Source organism: Sinohyriopsis cumingii, chromosome 8 (genome assembly GCF_028554795.1).
Source record: "Sinohyriopsis cumingii isolate HCF-2022 chromosome 8, ASM2855479v2, whole genome shotgun sequence".
Lineage (NCBI taxonomy): Eukaryota > Metazoa > Mollusca > Bivalvia > Unionida > Unionidae > Sinohyriopsis > Sinohyriopsis cumingii.
Window position 1 is genome coordinate 114,832,039 of NC_142968.1, and position 17,781 is coordinate 114,849,819.

Below are 17,781 nucleotides of genomic sequence, written 5' to 3' on the forward strand. Positions count from 1 at the left end.
AATGTTTAAAACAATCATAATACTTTTTGAACGTGCAGAATGTAGACTTTGATCAAACTCATTATTTTAACCAATATGAACTCAAAACGGTTTAAATCATTATAGGTGCACAAGTCCCCGACCACTCGGCCACTCGGGGCCCGCTTCTGCCAAAGTCAAAGCTTTCATAAGTTGTACATCCAGTCCTGTCAGAATTTCAGGCTCAAATTTAATAAATACAAAATGTGAGTGAAATGTAATAAATTTTACAGCCAAAAATTGTAGAGGTAAATTTATCGTTTCATTCAAATAATCACTGAGATCAATTTTCATATAATGCTCAATAAAACATGTTAAAAAGTCTACAGGAAGGTAATGGGAATTCAATGTTTGCAGCACTCTTTACAATGCTCCAGGTATGTGTGTGTGTGTGTGTGTGTGTGTGTGTGTGTGTGTGTGTGATTTGGATTTTTAACGTCGCTTTAACAATATTTGAGTCATATCGCTACGATGTTTGTAGTGTGGCAGTTTATGGTGATTTCTAGCACTGGGGTATCATGCCGCAGACATGTAGCATGATGTCCCACCCATTCACATTATCATGACACCAGCCGACCATTCTTAATACTAACCTCTTAATGCTGTGTGCCAAGCGAGGCAGCTGTAAGTACCATTTTTGTAAGTCTTTTGGTATGACTCAGCCGTAGAACGAACCCACGACCTCCCGCATCCGAGGCGGACGCTCTAGCCACTAGGCCACCGGAGCGGTTGCTCCAGGTATGAATTTCTCACATAAGGAAGAGTGGCACCTTTTGTTTTAGCATAGGCTCATACATATCGGGCTGAACAGTAAATTCGTTTTCAATAGTTTCATCTAAATGCCCCCTATCCGATAGTTTTATTTTTCGACAACAAAAAGCATGTGCTTCTTCTTGTGGGGACAAATGTACCTCATTTCCGGTTGGCGTCTTCTATAGGTGGGAAATCTTAGCTAATGGGAGGTAACAACATTGTATACTTCTATTTCGAGTAATTAAATTATTATTTCATCTTTATACTTGGTAATTTTTTATTCTTTCTCTGCAAGTATAACTCGAGTGGCCGAGTGGTCTAAAGCGCTCACCGTCTGCGTGGCTTCGAGTCTGGGCTCTGCCAATGTGGGTATGTGAGAAAGCTTGCCAGTAGCTTCTCGTGGGTTGGTGGTTCTTTCCGTTTACTTTCCCCGGGTTCTTCCTCTACCATTGATACTTGCCGCCATGTATAGCCTATTTCGCGCTGAAAAATGGCCTTAAACTCTACAACAACAACAAGTATAACTACTTTTAATCACCTGATGCAAATCTGATGTAAAAAGAAAAATGTTAGAGCATGACCTGTGACATTTAAGATGATACATGTCTAATTCTTCTGTGCAATAGGATTCCTAAAGCTGAATAGAATTAATACTAGTAGGAACATACTTTTGCATCTATAATTGCTCTAAGATTAATGATGGAATGTATCGTAGTCACATATACCGTATCTCTCAGTAAATATAGCACGTTGTATATGAGCTTAAGTTTGTTCCGGCAGGAAAAATTCTCGCAGTTCGTGCGTTTTGGAGCCCGTAACTTATGTTTGGTATAACGCAGAAAAATCAATACATTTTGATGAATATTAAAATATATCAGGAGTGAAACAAGCCATAGATTATGGTCGTGTGCCCTTCAAAGACGGAAATAGCAGGAGATCGAGGGTACGGCGTGGAACGATGTTTTAGGACTTTACTAACCTTGTCTCTTTTATAGTATGATAGACAGGGTCCTAATGTCAGAACGGGTCATGAGGGTAATCTTAAATTTGTTGTCACTCGGTATGAATTGTTTCCTTCAGGTTATTGCTTTTTTTTTCTAAACATTAAGCTCGCGTCTAGCTTCTGTGCCTTAGACCGCTGGGTCACATAGGGTCCGTTATAACTGAATAGTGTGGAGATGGAGGTAATAGAAATGAGAATATATTATTTTGTCATTTATGTCTTATATGTGGATAGGTGGATGTGATTGTGAACACAACCTCCAATAATCTTGATCTCAGAAATGGCTTGGTGTCAAATTCACTGCTTACAGCGGGAGGGGAGGAGCTACAACGTCAATGTTACCTAGAGCACCCTCAAGGGGTGGAGCCAGGTCAAGTTGCCATAACAACGGGCGGAAACCTGATGTGCAAAATTGTCTGCCATGGTGCGCTACTTAGCTGGGATAATGAGGCAGTGTCCAAACAGGTGAGGTTCAAAATACGGGCGTCAAAAAAAATCAATGATACTATTTCATCGATTTACAACATCAAGCTTAATGTATAAACGATGATTCCAGTCATGTTGTGCTCTGTGACTTCGTTATGTACATGATAAATACTTGATGAATACTCTCTCTCTCTCTTTATATATATATATATATATATATATATATATATATATATATATATATATATATATATATATATATATAATTGTATATACGATTGTGTCCTGAACTATGTCTTTATTATATTTGGGATGGCTAGACTGGTAGTTCGGTAGGTCGGTTTGAACATAGGTAATCCCAGTGGTGCTAGCGTACGTACGTTGGTCGCTACATGGGCACTTGCTATATATTTGGGGTCATAACTGCAAATTGTAATATTTTATTGATCTTAGATGGCCTTTTCTCGAGTCTGAAAGCATTCATTATATTTTTCATAAACCTTTAAGTATAGTTTAATCATTATCTTTTTGATGATAGCAAGTTCAGTAGGACCAACAATTACGTTGGGGGAAAATGATGTATCACCCCTAAATGAAGGTCACAAACTACGCATCAAAGTCATCATGTAATGGCGATATTAGCTTGTTGCTAGTTACCGTGTTACGAATAATCTGAACCCCACATAGCCTAAGTCGAAAGTGAAGGGTGTGAGGTGTTCTGGACGGTTATAACTCCCAAACATCCCAATAAACTAACATGTGATTTATTTATAACTCCATAAGCCTTACATATACTTACTTGTTGCAAGACACGAATCTCTTACTGTTGTTATGTGTTATGCATATAAGGATTTCAAACATCGCGCTAGTTATTGCAGATTTACCTCCCTTCACTGGGGTTCGTTACAAAGAAAATTTGGAGTATCCGTCCTTGAATCAAGGGATAGGGGTTCTAACATGTTATAGTATAGCATTGGTACAGGTTAGAACCCCCTCCCTTGATTCAAGGACGGATACTCCAAATTTTCTATATATATATGCTGAAAATGGCGTTAAACCCTAGTAGTATATGGGGTCACCCTAGCGTCAAGTGGACTTACCATGCAAAAACAGTCGATTCACTCTGGCGTCAAGGGGAATTTAACATGGGAAATTTTAACATGGATGGAACTGTAGAGCGTCAAGGGGAATTGAACATGGAAATTTAACAGGACCGGTACTTTAACGTCAATGGGACTTTAACGTTAAAATATGGGGTTTGCACTTTTGTCGTAAATGGAAATTGAACATGGGAATGTCACCTGGATGTCAATGGGAATTGAACTTTGGGTGACGTCATGAGGTTTATAGGGTCAAAACATTTTATAGGGATTTTAATGTATTTGTAAGGACAAAGGGTAGATAGGGACAAACATACAAATACACATTTGAACACACAGAAAAGACGACAGAAATGTTCTAAAACAAACCTCACAGAGAGAATAATGGCTCAAAAAAGAAAAGTCTATTGTATGGGTTCAAAACATTTATTCAAGTATATACATGGGCTCTCTGGCCTGTGCTTTGGTCTAAGCACTATCCATTTAATACATAAACATTTCTACATCAAACAAACCTATTTGCTAGTTATTTAGTTCTTGGCTCTAGTAAACCTGTTTACATTTAATGCTCATTTATAAGAAAAAGCTAACACAAAACAAGTAACATGCAATCAAATAGGACAAAGTTCATGTTTCTCTCTCTCTATTCGTCTCACACGTTGTTAAAAATCTGGTCAGCTAGCACTTGTGTCCCAGCGTAGATATTTCCCATCACTTAATCCGTTTCATTCATAAATCGGCTGTTATATCCATCGTGCTAGGTACACTCATCAGTAAGCAGATCAAGTGCAGTCATCGTCTTCTTCCCATGGAGGTACAATGTATACCATATGAATGGTTACTTTTCCTTCGTTGATGTCAAATTTTCCTCTCATCGACTGCACGTCTTCAATAGCCCTAAAAAGTTTGGACGAAGTTATTTCTGCAGGTGTGCTAAATCCGAGACATACAGGTGAGTTCAAACTGTCGCGATACATAGATAGGCTCAAACGACCTCGATCTTTGACTTGGCAATGACATTTGAGTTCCTCTAACAGTGAGTCAAGTAGGTCCGTAATGAAACCTGCTACTTCCTCGGCTGAAATGTCAGACGCGAAGTCTCTAAATTTCACCGTGTAGGTGTAAGTTGTCGTTCTAAATTTTCTTGAGGTCACTGTCTGAGTCATTTGGATGCTAAAATACTCCTGTAGGTCTACTGAATCCTTTCCCTTCTTGGACGCACTTTGCTGTGACGGTATGGTAGTGAAAGAGGTCAGTGATGTTTGTTCCTTCTCTTTTTTCATCTGCGTAGAGTGATTCATCTTTCTCGTTGCTTGTCCTCGCAATGAAGTGTCGTTCTTGGAAGTCGTTCCTTTTTATACTGGGTGATATCAGTATGTCCATAAGGTAAAGTTTTGTGGTCTGGAAGTTTCACTAGCTGCACGTAGTTTGTCATGGCGTTAGTACATAAATAACTAAGATGTGTTACTGCATTGGTGATGTGATAGTGAGGCAAAGAATCACACCCGAGTTTCTCGTTGGACTTGAGTCTTACGCTCTATACATGCTGTTTGAAGGGATTCATTTTTTCTCAATTGGTCTTAGTAGTGACAATGAACTGTTGGTCTTGGACGTTGTCCTTTTCTATATGCTGACCAATATTGATGTGACCGTACGGCAAAGTAAAGTGGTTGGGAAGTCGCACTCGCTTCTGGTACACGATTTGATAGACTTTTTCCAAGGGTCGACTGACGATGTGGTGAGTGGGTAAACGTACAATCTTGTTCGGCTGGTAGGTGGTCACTTTAAAGTTTGCATCCTCTCCAGACTGCAATGCTTCTTTCAATACGCCAAAGTTGACCACACGACTGGTACGATAATTCAGAGTCAGTCCTTTCACTTTACACTCTGTGTGCACTTCTCCTTGTGGGTCCCGGTATTCGTAGCCGTAATTTTTAGGACCGCCACTCGCGAAACTTAGAATCTTGTCGTCAGGATGTTCGTCTGTCCAGGCTCCTAAACGGTCTCCTTCGATGTTAGGGTGTTGCTGACCCGGTCGATCGATGTAGATGCAACTGTCCGTGTCAAAGTACAGGACGCGATCCCCTAACAGTTCTAAAGCTTCGTACAATTTTAAGCGAGCATGAGCTGTCACGTAAGCCGCAATGATGACATTTCCAAAAGGGTCGTCTTGTACAAAGTCCAGATCTTCTTCGTAACTGACCAAGATTAAATTCTCTCGAACGACGTCCACGTGTTTCATGTATTTGGTTTTGTCGTGAATCATCTGGAAGTAGCGGGAAGGTTCTGTCAAATATTCCGTCTTGGGTAAACACGGTCGTTGTGCCATTTTACCCCACAAGCAATTTAACATCACTTTGGCAAACGATCGCCTGCCTTCGTTTTTCTCGATGTGGTCTAAAGTGATTCCTTCTTGTTCGTAGTATTTCTCTTTGAATTTTATTTGGTCTTCGGGAGTGTGACACCAGGAAGGATAGCCGCTGGCTTCTTGCTTCAGTTTCAAAAAGGCATCCACGTAGTCTGCGAAAATGCCTTTCTGAGTAGGGTCACCCTTGTGGTATTGTTGTGTCTTGGGAAAGTGGCAAATTTCGTACACTTCTAACAGTTGGTATCCCATGTCCATAGCTTTGAACAATTCTACGCTGACCCAGGTTCCCGTCAAGGCCCGTTCTTCCTGGGTGTGCTGACAAGGCTGATCTTGGTTGCACGTTTCGGCACAAGTACGGCACAAGGGAAACATCAGTTTGCCTTGACAATGGTGAGGTAAGACGGGATGGTATAGGTTCGTGGGAGGCAAAACTTTGCACTTGATCAAGCCTTCGTATTGTCGAATGTTGACCAGGTCGATGTGTTCCGTCAGCAATCGCGGGTGCCCTGTAGGAAAGTGACAATATTTGCACACGTAGGGATACAGAGAACACACATCCAAGTATTTGATTTCTTCTCCTTTCTCTTCGTCGGCTTGGTACAGCAAACAGGTGGCATTGGTCCTTCCTCCGTACAAACTATCCCTCGGGTTCAGGGGGTCCATCAGCTTGTAACTTTCCACGACACGTTTAAACTCGGGATCGATTTTCAAACGGTGATCGTATTCGTGTTCCCACATTTCCACCACTTGGTATCCTTGCTGTTCTAACTTCAAGCGTCGCTGACAAGTGTCCTGGTACAGGTCTTCCATGGTCCGTTGTAAAAACTGATTTTTAGTGTCACGGTCAGGGTAGCAGACGGTACATCCGTGAAATAAGCAACCGTTAAACTCATACACGATCTTGGGGTTTTTTAAGTCCCAGCCATCGACCGAATACGTTCCGATGGTCCTTTCGCCTCCTCCGTTGCGGGCATGCTGAATCCATTTGCCTTCCTTGTCGCACAAGTAATGTAACCAGCGTAGGGCTTTGACCGAGTATTGACGCTTGACATAGTTGGTCGTTTGAGGACTGATGACAGCCACGGTCTTTTGAGGCATGAATCGTTGGCGGTACACTAAGGAACACGCTTTGGCAATGGTGCAAGCTTCTTTCAAAGGATCGACCCCTCCGTGTTCCATGAACAGTTCTCGAAATTTTCCACAGCAACGTCGTAAAATGTCCACGTCGGAACGACAATACTTTAACATTTCTTCCTGAAAGTCGAAGGGGTCAGAGGCATGAGCCTGGTACCAAGCGTAGAAATCTTCTCGTTGTTCGGTACGCATGTTGTCGGGGTCGTAATAGTGAGCCTCAGGCAAATGGGGTAGAACGGCATGTTGATTGGCTTCCGTATTGAAAAAGTGTGGAAAGTACCCTTTAGCCATTTCTGTCATTCCAAACGTTTTAGGCATTCGACTCAAAAGCATGGCCAAGTAACTCATCGAATCTTTAAACTGCACTTGTCCCACTTGCATGAAAATGATTTTGGCTCCGTTCAAAGTGACTTTAGGACGTTCGGTGCCATGTTCCGTATAGTACCTCAAAAGAAACTGTCCATCGTATCCGGAGAAATTGTGAGCCATCACTGTGGCATGGCGATGACAATCTCGGTAACGTTCGATGTCCTCTTTGCTCCATGTCTTGTCGATGGGGTCTAAGACCCATTTGGCAAAATCGTCTAGCGTCTTTGGTCCTCGAAAGATTTTTTCACGCCCTCCAGGAATTTTGCTGCAGTGAGGGCAATAACTGAAGATAGGTTCTTGAATACACTTCTCGCACGCTCGATGAGCCACGCAGAAATTAGGAATGTGAATGCCAGTCTCTTGCATGCATTCGAAATCGAAAAAGATGAAATTGCCTTTCTTCTTGTGACCGTCCTCTTTCTCTGGTGGGGGTTGGTATTTTTGCACGTAACATTGGTGTTCCAAGTCCACGATGTGGTGACAAATGTGACATTTTTTCTTTCCTGAACATACGTGTGCCTTGACACTATTGGTACGTATGCCTTGTCCACACGCGGGGCACAATCTCAGCAGTTGACAAGCGCATTTCTTCTGTGAACCTTGCGTCTTCAAATGTTGTTGGTAACAGGTAGGGCTGACAAACGTGCGCAGACAAGTTGAACAAGGCACTGGTTCTTCGCTCAGACAGGGTTGAGAGGCCAAACATCCTGAGCATTTCCATCCACAATGTTTGTGTTGCTCTCGATTATTATAACCATAGTCACATTTCTCACAATAATAAACATATCCCAGGAATCCAGTGATACTGGTAATGGTATCGAAATGTTCATCGTGATGATAAAGGTGAATGTATTTTCCGTCCTTAAAATGTTGGCCTCGAAACAACAGAGGCCCGCGCATTTCTTGAGGGTGCACTTTCAAGGTGTAGCGTGGAGCTAGGGCATCTTGCAATTTTTGCATCTCAGGAATGCCACAGGGTGTGTCTTTGGACAGTCCGGCTTGTTGTAACAGGAGTTCTGCTTCATTTCGTTGTTTGGCTCGGTCGGATTGTTGAATAGTTTTCCAGGTTCTTTTCCATTCTACCGTGTCGTTCTTGTTGGCATAGGTTCGTCCCACCACGATGGCACGGGCTAAACACATCTGGTCATGAGGGTTGTTAATTCGGACGAGACTTGTTTTGGTGTTGCGAAGGTCGTCCACCAATAAGACCTTTTTGCGTCCTGTCCCTTGAGGAAGAGAGACGTGAGCCATTTTCAGTGTGGCTTTACCATCGGTGATGTCAAACTTGTCATTGGATTGTTGCACCTGTTGTATCTTGTCCATGACTTTGGAAGGGGTCAGTTCTGCGGGTCTGCTAAACTCGATCCAAACAGGGGATTTCAAGCTGTCGTGTTGTATGGATAGTGTCAAGCGATCGTCTTCTTTGGGTTGACATTGTCGCTTGAGTGTGGTGAGCAAAGAATCCCACATCTCGGTGATGAACCCTTCTGCTTTCTCCAACAGTACGTCGGACTTGAAATCTTTAAACTTCACCGTGTAGGTGTAAGCCGTGGTTCTAAATTTTCTAGAGGAGCGCTTTTCCGTCTCTCGAATGTGATAGTACTTTTCAGGGTTGACTGGTGAACTTTGGTTTGGAGTAGACTCTCTCTGTCTGGTCGCAGACGTGGAAGGTGTTGGTTCAGGTTCGCTCATGTCTTCTATTTGAGCGAACACTTCTTTTCGTGTGTGAGGCGATACGTCACTTCGCTGCCTCTTACGTTCTTCTTCTCTCTCACTGAAATCGTGCGATCGTTTCATCTCGATTGCTGATTCAGAAATGATTTAACCAAGTTCATTCTTTCCATATATACCCTCTCTACCTCTCGTTGTGACAATGACTTGGTATATTTCACAAGGCAAGTGAAAGCCAAGCATATAGGAACCCAACGACAGCGTTGCGTCTTAAACACCTCATGCATCTTGACGACCCTTCGATTCAAACCCTACCACGAAAGAAAATAGTTGCAAGAAAAATAAAACAGACAGTTGGTGTCTTCAAGAGAGCTAGAGACGGCACTGTGTCTCTGGGACACGTACGTACGTACTCCAGAAAACTACGCTACTCGACAACGTGAGTGTGCTTGTCAAAATGTTTGAATAAGATTAAAAATGTTTGTCAGTTTCAAAACGCGAACCAGTACTGTGACCGTTTAATATTTGATGTGGCAAGAAGAAATGGTACAATACGCAACAAAGGGTTTGTATGTTTACACTCCAATCTGTCTGTACTGCAATGGTAACAGCGCTCTTGCGTTGGCATTATTTTGCCACACTACCTTAAAAAAAACCCAATGCATCACTCATCATAAACGATTTCATTGGCTAAACTTATTTTCTTACCGCTTTCGCTTCGAATTGACTTCAGTACCTTTTTGCACAGCGACAAGATCGGACGTGTTTTTTTTTATTCTGCGGCTGGTCGCTACACTACTGTCAACAAGCCCTCAATTTACAACCAAACAATGTGTTACACATTGTAAGTGACTTCATTGGCTAACCGATATTTTACAATTCTGTCTCTATTGATGTGAGTGTGCTTGTCGAAATGTTTGAGTAAGATTAAAAATGTTTGTCAGTTTCAAAACGCGAACCAGTACTGTGGCCGTTTAATATTTGATGTGGCAAGAAGAAATGGTACAATACGCAACAAAGGGTTTGTACGTTTACACTCCAATCTGTCTCCACTGCAATGGTAATAGCACTCTTGCGTTGGTATTATTTTGCCACACTACCTTTAATAAAACCCTAATGCATCACTCATCATAAACGATTTCATTGGCTATACTTATTTTCTTACCGCTTTCGCTTCGAATTGACTTCAGTACCTTTTCGCACAGCGACAAGATCGGACGTGTTTTTTTTATTCTGCGACTGGTCGCTACTCTACTTGCCCTGAATTTACAATCAAACAATGTGTTACACATTGTAAGTGACTTCATTGGTCAGTCGATATTTTCCACCGCCTTAGCTTCAAATTGGTTTCACTTGTTATTCGCACCGTGAGATGATCAGACACGTTTTTCTGTACCTGACCATTAGTCACTTCACAAACAACAAAACTAAAACACAAATGATCACGCCATGAGCGGCTCATGGAAATTATGTTAGTCATGTTACAAAATATAGCACGACTTGTTTGGATGTACTTTTCTGTGGTCACTCTTTAATTACATGCGTCTTCAGTTCACTCTTGTGATATTTTTTGTAAAGGGTGTATTTTTTCTATGGATGTGATTGTGTTATGTTCTATATGTTCTTTTATGCTTTCAGTGATTTTACTTTATATCTATATTTTAATTTAGATGTATAGACTATGTAGTCTGAAATAAAGAATTCTTATCTTATCTTATGTAAATGGAATGAGTGTTTCTTTGAAACTTTCATAAGGAAAATGTGCCATAAAAACAAACGTACGTGTCGTCATATTTTTAAAGTAGGAATACATGATCGATCTCTCTCTCTCTCTCTCTCTCTCTCATTGTAGTTTTGATTTATACCCTAATGGAATATGTTCCCGTTTGAAGATACCTCTCCAAAATTGTGATCAGTAGTCACCATAATTACGTGAACTGTTCGTCATGTCATTTTTTTCAAAAGTTTACACTCTAAAAAATTGTAGAACGATTTTTTTTCTTCCATCAGTAAATCTTTGTATGAAATAAAAGCTTGAGTTTGCACAATTCTGGTATCTTAACTTTATCCGGTTTTGGAACTGCAATATGTCACGCAAGTTTTTTCTTTTAACGTTAGATTTACAGTTTTTCAGAAAGAAGACAATCACACGGCTTTTTTAAGAATGAAACAAATGACATTGCACTGTATAACCCTGCCTATGGTTAACTCTGAATTCTAAAGTCAAAACATGGGTTCAGGAAAAAATGTAGCAATGTTCGTCCTATCCTCAGTGTAAACTGAGAGAATATAGGAATTCAGGAAAAAATGTAACAATGTTCGTCCTATCCTCAGTGTAAACTGAGAGAATATAGGACGAACATTGTTACATTTTTTCCTGAACCCATGTTTTGACTTTAGAATTCAGAGTTAACCATAGGCAGGGTTATACAGTGCAATGTCATTTGTTTCATTCTTAAAAAAGCCGTGTGATTGTCTTCTTTCTGAAAAACTGTAAATCTAACGTTAAAAGAAAAAACTTGCGTGACATATTGCAGTTCCAAAACCGGATAAAGTTAAGATACCAGAATTGTGCAAACTCAAGCTTTTATTTCATACAAAGATTTACTGATGGAAGAAAAAAAATCGTTCTACAATTTTTTAGAGTGTAAACTTTTGAAAAAAATGACATGACGAACAGTTCACGTAATTATGGTGACTACTGATCACAATTTTGGAGAGGTATCTTCAAACGGGAACATATTCCATTAGGGTATAAATCAAAACTACAATGACAGAGAGAGAGAGAGAGAGAGAGAGATCGATCATGTATTCCTACTTTAAAAATATGACGACACGTACGTTTGTTTTTATGGCACATTTTCCTTATGAAAGTTTCAAAGAAACACTCATTCCATTTACATAAGATAAGATAAGAATTCTTTATTTCAGACTACATAGTCTATACATCTAAATTAAAATATAGATATAAAGTAAAATCACTGAAAACATAAAAGAACATATAGAACATAACACAATCACATCCATAGAAAAAATACACCCTTTACAAAAAATATCACAAGAGTGAACTGAAGACGCATGTAATTAAAGAGTGACCACAGAAAAGTACATCCAAACAAGTCGTGCTATATTTTGTAACATGACTAACATAATTTCCATGAGCCGCTCATGGCGTGATCATTTGTGTTTTAGTTTTATTGTTTGTGAAGTGACTAATGGTCAGGTACAGAAAAACGTGTCTGATCATCTCACGGTGCGAATAACAAGTGAAACCAATTTGAAGCTAAGGCGGTGGAAAATATCGACTGACCAATGAAGTCACTTACAATGTGTAACACATTGTTTGATTGTAAATTCAGGGCAAGTAGAGTAGCGACCAGTCGCAGAATAAAAAAAACACGTCCGATCTTGTCGCTGTGCGAAAAGGTACTGAAGTCAATTCGAAGCGAAAGCGGTAAGAAAATAAGTATAGCCAATGAAATCGTTTATGATGAGTGATGCATTAGGGTTTTATTAAAGGTAGTGTGGCAAAATAATACCAACGCAAGAGTGCTATTACCATTGCAGTGGAGACAGATTGGAGTGTAAACGTACAAACCCTTTGTTGCGTATTGTACCATTTCTTCTTGCCACATCAAATATTAAACGGCCACAGTACTGGTTCGCGTTTTGAAACTGACAAACATTTTTAATCTTACTCAAACATTTCGACAAGCACACTCACATCAATAGAGACAGAATTGTAAAATATCGGTTAGCCAATGAAGTCACTTACAATGTGTAACACATTGTTTGGTTGTAAATTGAGGGCTTGTTGACAGTAGTGTAGCGACCAGCCGCAGAATAAAAAAAAAACACGTCCGATCTTGTCGCTGTGCAAAAAGGTACTGAAGTCAATTCGAAGCGAAAGCGGTAAGAAAATAAGTTTAGCCAATGAAATCGTTTATGATGAGTGATGCATTGGGTTTTTTTTAAGGTAGTGTGGCAAAATAATGCCAACGCAAGAGCGCTGTTACCATTGCAGTACAGACAGATTGGAGTGTAAACATACAAACCCTTTGTTGCGTATTGTACCATTTCTTCTTGCCACATCAAATATTAAACGGCCACAGTACTGGTTCGCGTTTTGAAACTGACAAACATTTTTAATCTTATTCAAACATTTTGACAAGCACACTCACGTTGTCGAGTAGCGTAGTTTTCTGGAGTACGTACGTACGTGTCCCAGAGACACAGTGCCGTCTCTAGCTCTCTTGAAGACACCAACTGTCTGTTTTATTTTTCTTGCAACTATTTTCTTTCGTGGTAGGGTTTGAATCGAAGGGTCGTCAAGATGCATGAGGTGTTTAAGACGCAACGCTGTCGTTGGGTTCCTATATGCTTGGCTTTCACTTGCCTTGTGAAATATACCAAGTCATTGTCACAACGAGAGGTAGAGAGGGTATATATGGAAAGAATGAACTTGGTTAAATCATTTCTGAATCAGCAATCGAGATGAAACGATCGCACGATTTCAGTGAGAGAGAAGAAGAACGTAAGAGGCAGCGAAGTGACGTATCGCCTCACACACGAAAAGAAGTGTTCGCTCAAATAGAAGACATGAGCGAACCTGAACCAACACCTTCCACGTCTGCGACCAGACAGAGAGAGTCTACTCCAAACCAAAGTTCACCAGTCAACCCTGAAAAGTACTATCACATTCGAGAGACGGAAAAGCGCTCCTCTAGAAAATTTAGAACCACGGCTTACACCTACACGGTGAAGTTTAAAGATTTCAAGTCCGACGTACTGTTGGAGAAAGCAGAAGGGTTCATCACCGAGATGTGGGATTCTTTGCTCACCACACTCAAGCGACAATGTCAACCCAAAGAAGACGATCGCTTGACACTATCCATACAACACGACAGCTTGAAATCCCCTGTTTGGATCGAGTTTAGCAGACCCGCAGAACTGACCCCTTCCAAAGTCATGGACAAGATACAACAGGTGCAACAATCCAATGACAAGTTTGATATCACCGATGGTAAAGCCACACTGAAAATGGCTCACGTCTCTCTTCCTCAAGGGACAGGACGCAAAAAGGTCTTATTGGTGGACGACCTTCGCAACACCAAAACAAGTCTCGTCCGAATTAACAACCCTCATGACCAGATGTGTTTAGCCCGTGCCATCGTGGTGGGACGAACCTATGCCAACAAGAACGACACGGTAGAATGGAAAAGAACCTGGAAAACTATTCAACAATCCGACCGAGCCAAACAACGAAATGAAGCAGAACTCCTGTTACAACAAGCCGGACTGTCCAAAGACACACCCTGTGGCATTCCTGAGATGCAAAAATTGCAAGATGCCCTAGCTCCACGCTACACCTTGAAAGTGCACCCTCAAGAAATGCGCGGGCCTCTGTTGTTTCGAGGCCAACATTTTAAGGACGGAAAATACATTCACCTTTATCATCACGATGAACATTTCGATACCATTACCAGTATCACTGGATTCCTGGGATATGTTTATTATTGTGAGAAATGTGACTATGGTTATAATAATCGAGAGCAACACAAACATTGTGGATGGAAATGCTCAGGATGTTTGGCCTCTCAACCCTGTCTGAGCGAAGAACCAGTGCCTTGTTCAACTTGTCTGCGCACGTTTGTCAGCCCTACCTGTTACCAACAACATTTGAAGACGCAAGGTTCACAGAAGAAATGCGCTTGTCAACTGCTGAGATTGTGCCCCGCGTGTGGACAAGGCATACGTACCAATAGTGTCAAGGCACACGTATGTTCAGGAAAGAAAAAATGTCACATTTGTCACCACATCGTGGACTTGGAACACCAATGTTACGTGCAAAAATACCAACCCCCACCAGAGAAAGAGGACGGTCACAAGAAGAAAGGCAATTTCATCTTTTTCGATTTCGAATGCATGCAAGAGACTGGCATTCACATTCCTAATTTCTGCGTGGCTCATCGAGCGTGCGAGAAGTGTATTCAAGAACCTATCTTCAGTTATTGCCCTCACTGCAGCAAAATTCCTGGAGGGCGTGAAAAAATCTTTCGAGGACCAAAGACGCTAGACGATTTTGCCAAATGGGTCTTAGACCCCATCGACAAGACATGGAGCAAAGAGGACATCGAACGTTACCGAGATTGTCATCGCCATGCCACAGTGATGGCTCACAATTTCTCCGGATACGATGGACAGTTTCTTTTGAGGTACTATACGGAACATGGCACCGAACGTCCTAAAGTCACTTTGAACGGAGCCAAAATCATTTTCATGCAAGTGGGACAAGTGCAGTTTAAAGATTCGATGAGTTACTTGGCCATGCTTTTGAGTCGAATGCCTAAAACGTTTGGAATGACAGAAATGGCTAAAGGGTACTTTCCACACTTTTTCAATACGGAAGCCAATCAACATGCCGTTCTACCCCATTTGCCTGAGGCTCACTATTACGACCCCGACAACATGCGTACCGAACAACGAGAAGATTTCTACGCTTGGTACCAGGCTCATGCCTCTGACCCCTTCGACTTTCAGGAAGAAATGTTAAAGTATTGTCGTTCCGACGTGGACATTTTACGACGTTGCTGTGGAAAATTTCGAGAACTGTTCATGGAACACGGAGGGGTCGATCCTTTGAAAGAAGCTTGCACCATTGCCAAAGCGTGTTCCTTAGTGTACCGCCAACGATTCATGCCTCAAAAGACCGTGGCTGTCATCAGTCCTCAAACGACCAACTATGTCAAGCGTCAATACTCGGTCAAAGCCCTACGCTGGTTACATTACTTGTGCGACAAGGAAGGCAAATGGATTCAGCATGCCCGCAACGGAGGAGGCGAAAGGACCATCGGAACGTATTCGGTCGATGGCTGGGACTTAAAAAACCCCAAGATCGTGTATGAGTTTAACGGTTGCTTATTTCACGGATGTCCCGTCTGCTACCCTGACCGTGACACTAAAAATCAGTTTTTACAACGGACCATGGAAGACCTGTACCAGGACACTTGTCAGCGACGCTTGAAGTTAGAACAGCAAGGATACCAAGTGGTGGAAATGTGGGAACACGAATACGATCACCGTTTGAAAATCGATCCCGAGTTTAAACGTGTCGTGGAAAGTTACAAGCTGATGGACCCCCTGAACCCGAGGGATAGTTTGTACGGAGGAAGGACCAATGCCACCTGTTTGCTGTACCAAGCCGACGAAGAGAAAGGAGAAGAAATCAAATACTTGGATGTGTGTTCTCTGTATCCCTACGTGTGCAAATATTGTCACTTTCCTACAGGGCACCCGCGATTGCTGACGGAACACATCGACCTGGTCAACATTCGACAATACGAAGGCTTGATCAAGTGCAAAGTTTTGCCTCCCACGAACCTATACCATCCCGTCTTACCTCACCATTGTCAAGGCAAACTGATGTTTCCCTTGTGCCGTACTTGTGCCGAAACGTGCAACCAAGATCAGCCTTGTCAGCACACCCAGGAAGAACGGGCCTTGACGGGAACCTGGGTCAGCGTAGAATTGTTCAAAGCTATGGACATGGGATACCAACTGTTAGAAGTGTACGAAATTTGCCACTTTCCCAAGACACAACAATACCACAAGGGTGACCCTACTCAGAAAGGCATTTTCGCAGACTACGTGGATGCCTTTTTGAAACTGAAGCAAGAAGCCAGCGGCTATCCTTCCTGGTGTCACACTCCCGAAGACCAAATAAAATTCAAAGAGAAATACTACGAACAAGAAGGAATCACTTTAGACCACATCGAGAAAAACGAAGGCAGGCGATCGTTTGCCAAAGTGATGTTAAATTGCTTGTGGGGTAAAATGGCACAACGACCGTGTTTACCCAAGACGGAATATTTGACAGAACCTTCCCGCTACTTCCAGATGATTCACGACAAAACCAAATACATGAAACACGTGGACGTCGTTCGAGAGAATTTAATCTTGGTCAATTACGAAGAAGATCTGGACTTTGTACAAGACGACCCTTTTGGAAATGTCATCATTGCGGCTTACGTGACAGCTCATGCTCGCTTAAAATTGTACGAAGCTTTAGAACTGTTAGGGGATCGCGTCCTGTACTTTGACACGGACAGTTGCATCTACATCGATCGACCGGGTCAGCAACACCCTAACATCGAAGGAGACCGTTTAGGAGCCTGGACAGACGAACATCCTGACGACAAGATTCTAAGTTTCGCGAGTGGCGGTCCTAAAAATTACGGCTACGAATACCGGGACCCACAAGGAGAAGTGCACACAGAGTGTAAAGTGAAAGGATTGACTCTGAATTATCGTACCAGTCGTGTGGTCAACTTTGGCGTATTGAAAGAAGCATTGCAGTCTGGAGAGGATGCAAACTTTAAAGTGACCACCTACCAGCCGAACAAGATTGTACGTTTACCCACTCACCACATCGTCAGTCGACCCTTGGAAAAAGTCTATCAAATCGTGTACCAGAAGCGAGTGCGACTTCCCAACCACTTTACTTTGCCGTACGGTCACATCAATATTGGTCAGCATATAGAAAAGGACAACGTCCAAGACCAACAGTTCATTGTCACTACTAAGACCAATTGAGAAAAAATGAATCCCTTCAAACAGCATGTATAGAGCGTAAGACTCAAGTCCAACGAGAAACTCGGGTGTGATTCTTTGCCTCACTATCACATCACCAATGCAGTAACACATCTTAGTTATTTATGTACTAACGCCATGACAAACTACGTGCAGCTAGTGAAACTTCCAGACCACAAAACTTTACCTTATGGACATACTGATATCACCCAGTATAAAAAGGAACGACTTCCAAGAACGACACTTCATTGCGAGGACAAGCAACGAGAAAGATGAATCACTCTACGCAGATGAAAAAAGAGAAGGAACAAACATCACTGACCTCTTTCACTACCATACCGTCACAGCAA

The 17,781-nt window shown here is 41.8% G+C and overlaps 1 protein-coding gene across 2 annotated transcripts in view; it reads left to right on the forward strand.

The window, feature by feature from the left end:
* LOC149794428 (uncharacterized) overlaps positions 1-17,781 on the forward strand; it is a 32,828-nt gene that overhangs the window by 4,463 nt on the left and 10,584 nt on the right. For both annotated transcript variants that reach the window (XM_089968636.1, XM_089968637.1), the window contains exon 3: positions 2,009-2,239. In XM_089968636.1, the coding sequence (XP_089824762.1) occupies positions 2,009-2,239 (231 nt within the window). The remainder of the gene's footprint in view (positions 1-2,008; positions 2,240-17,781) is intronic.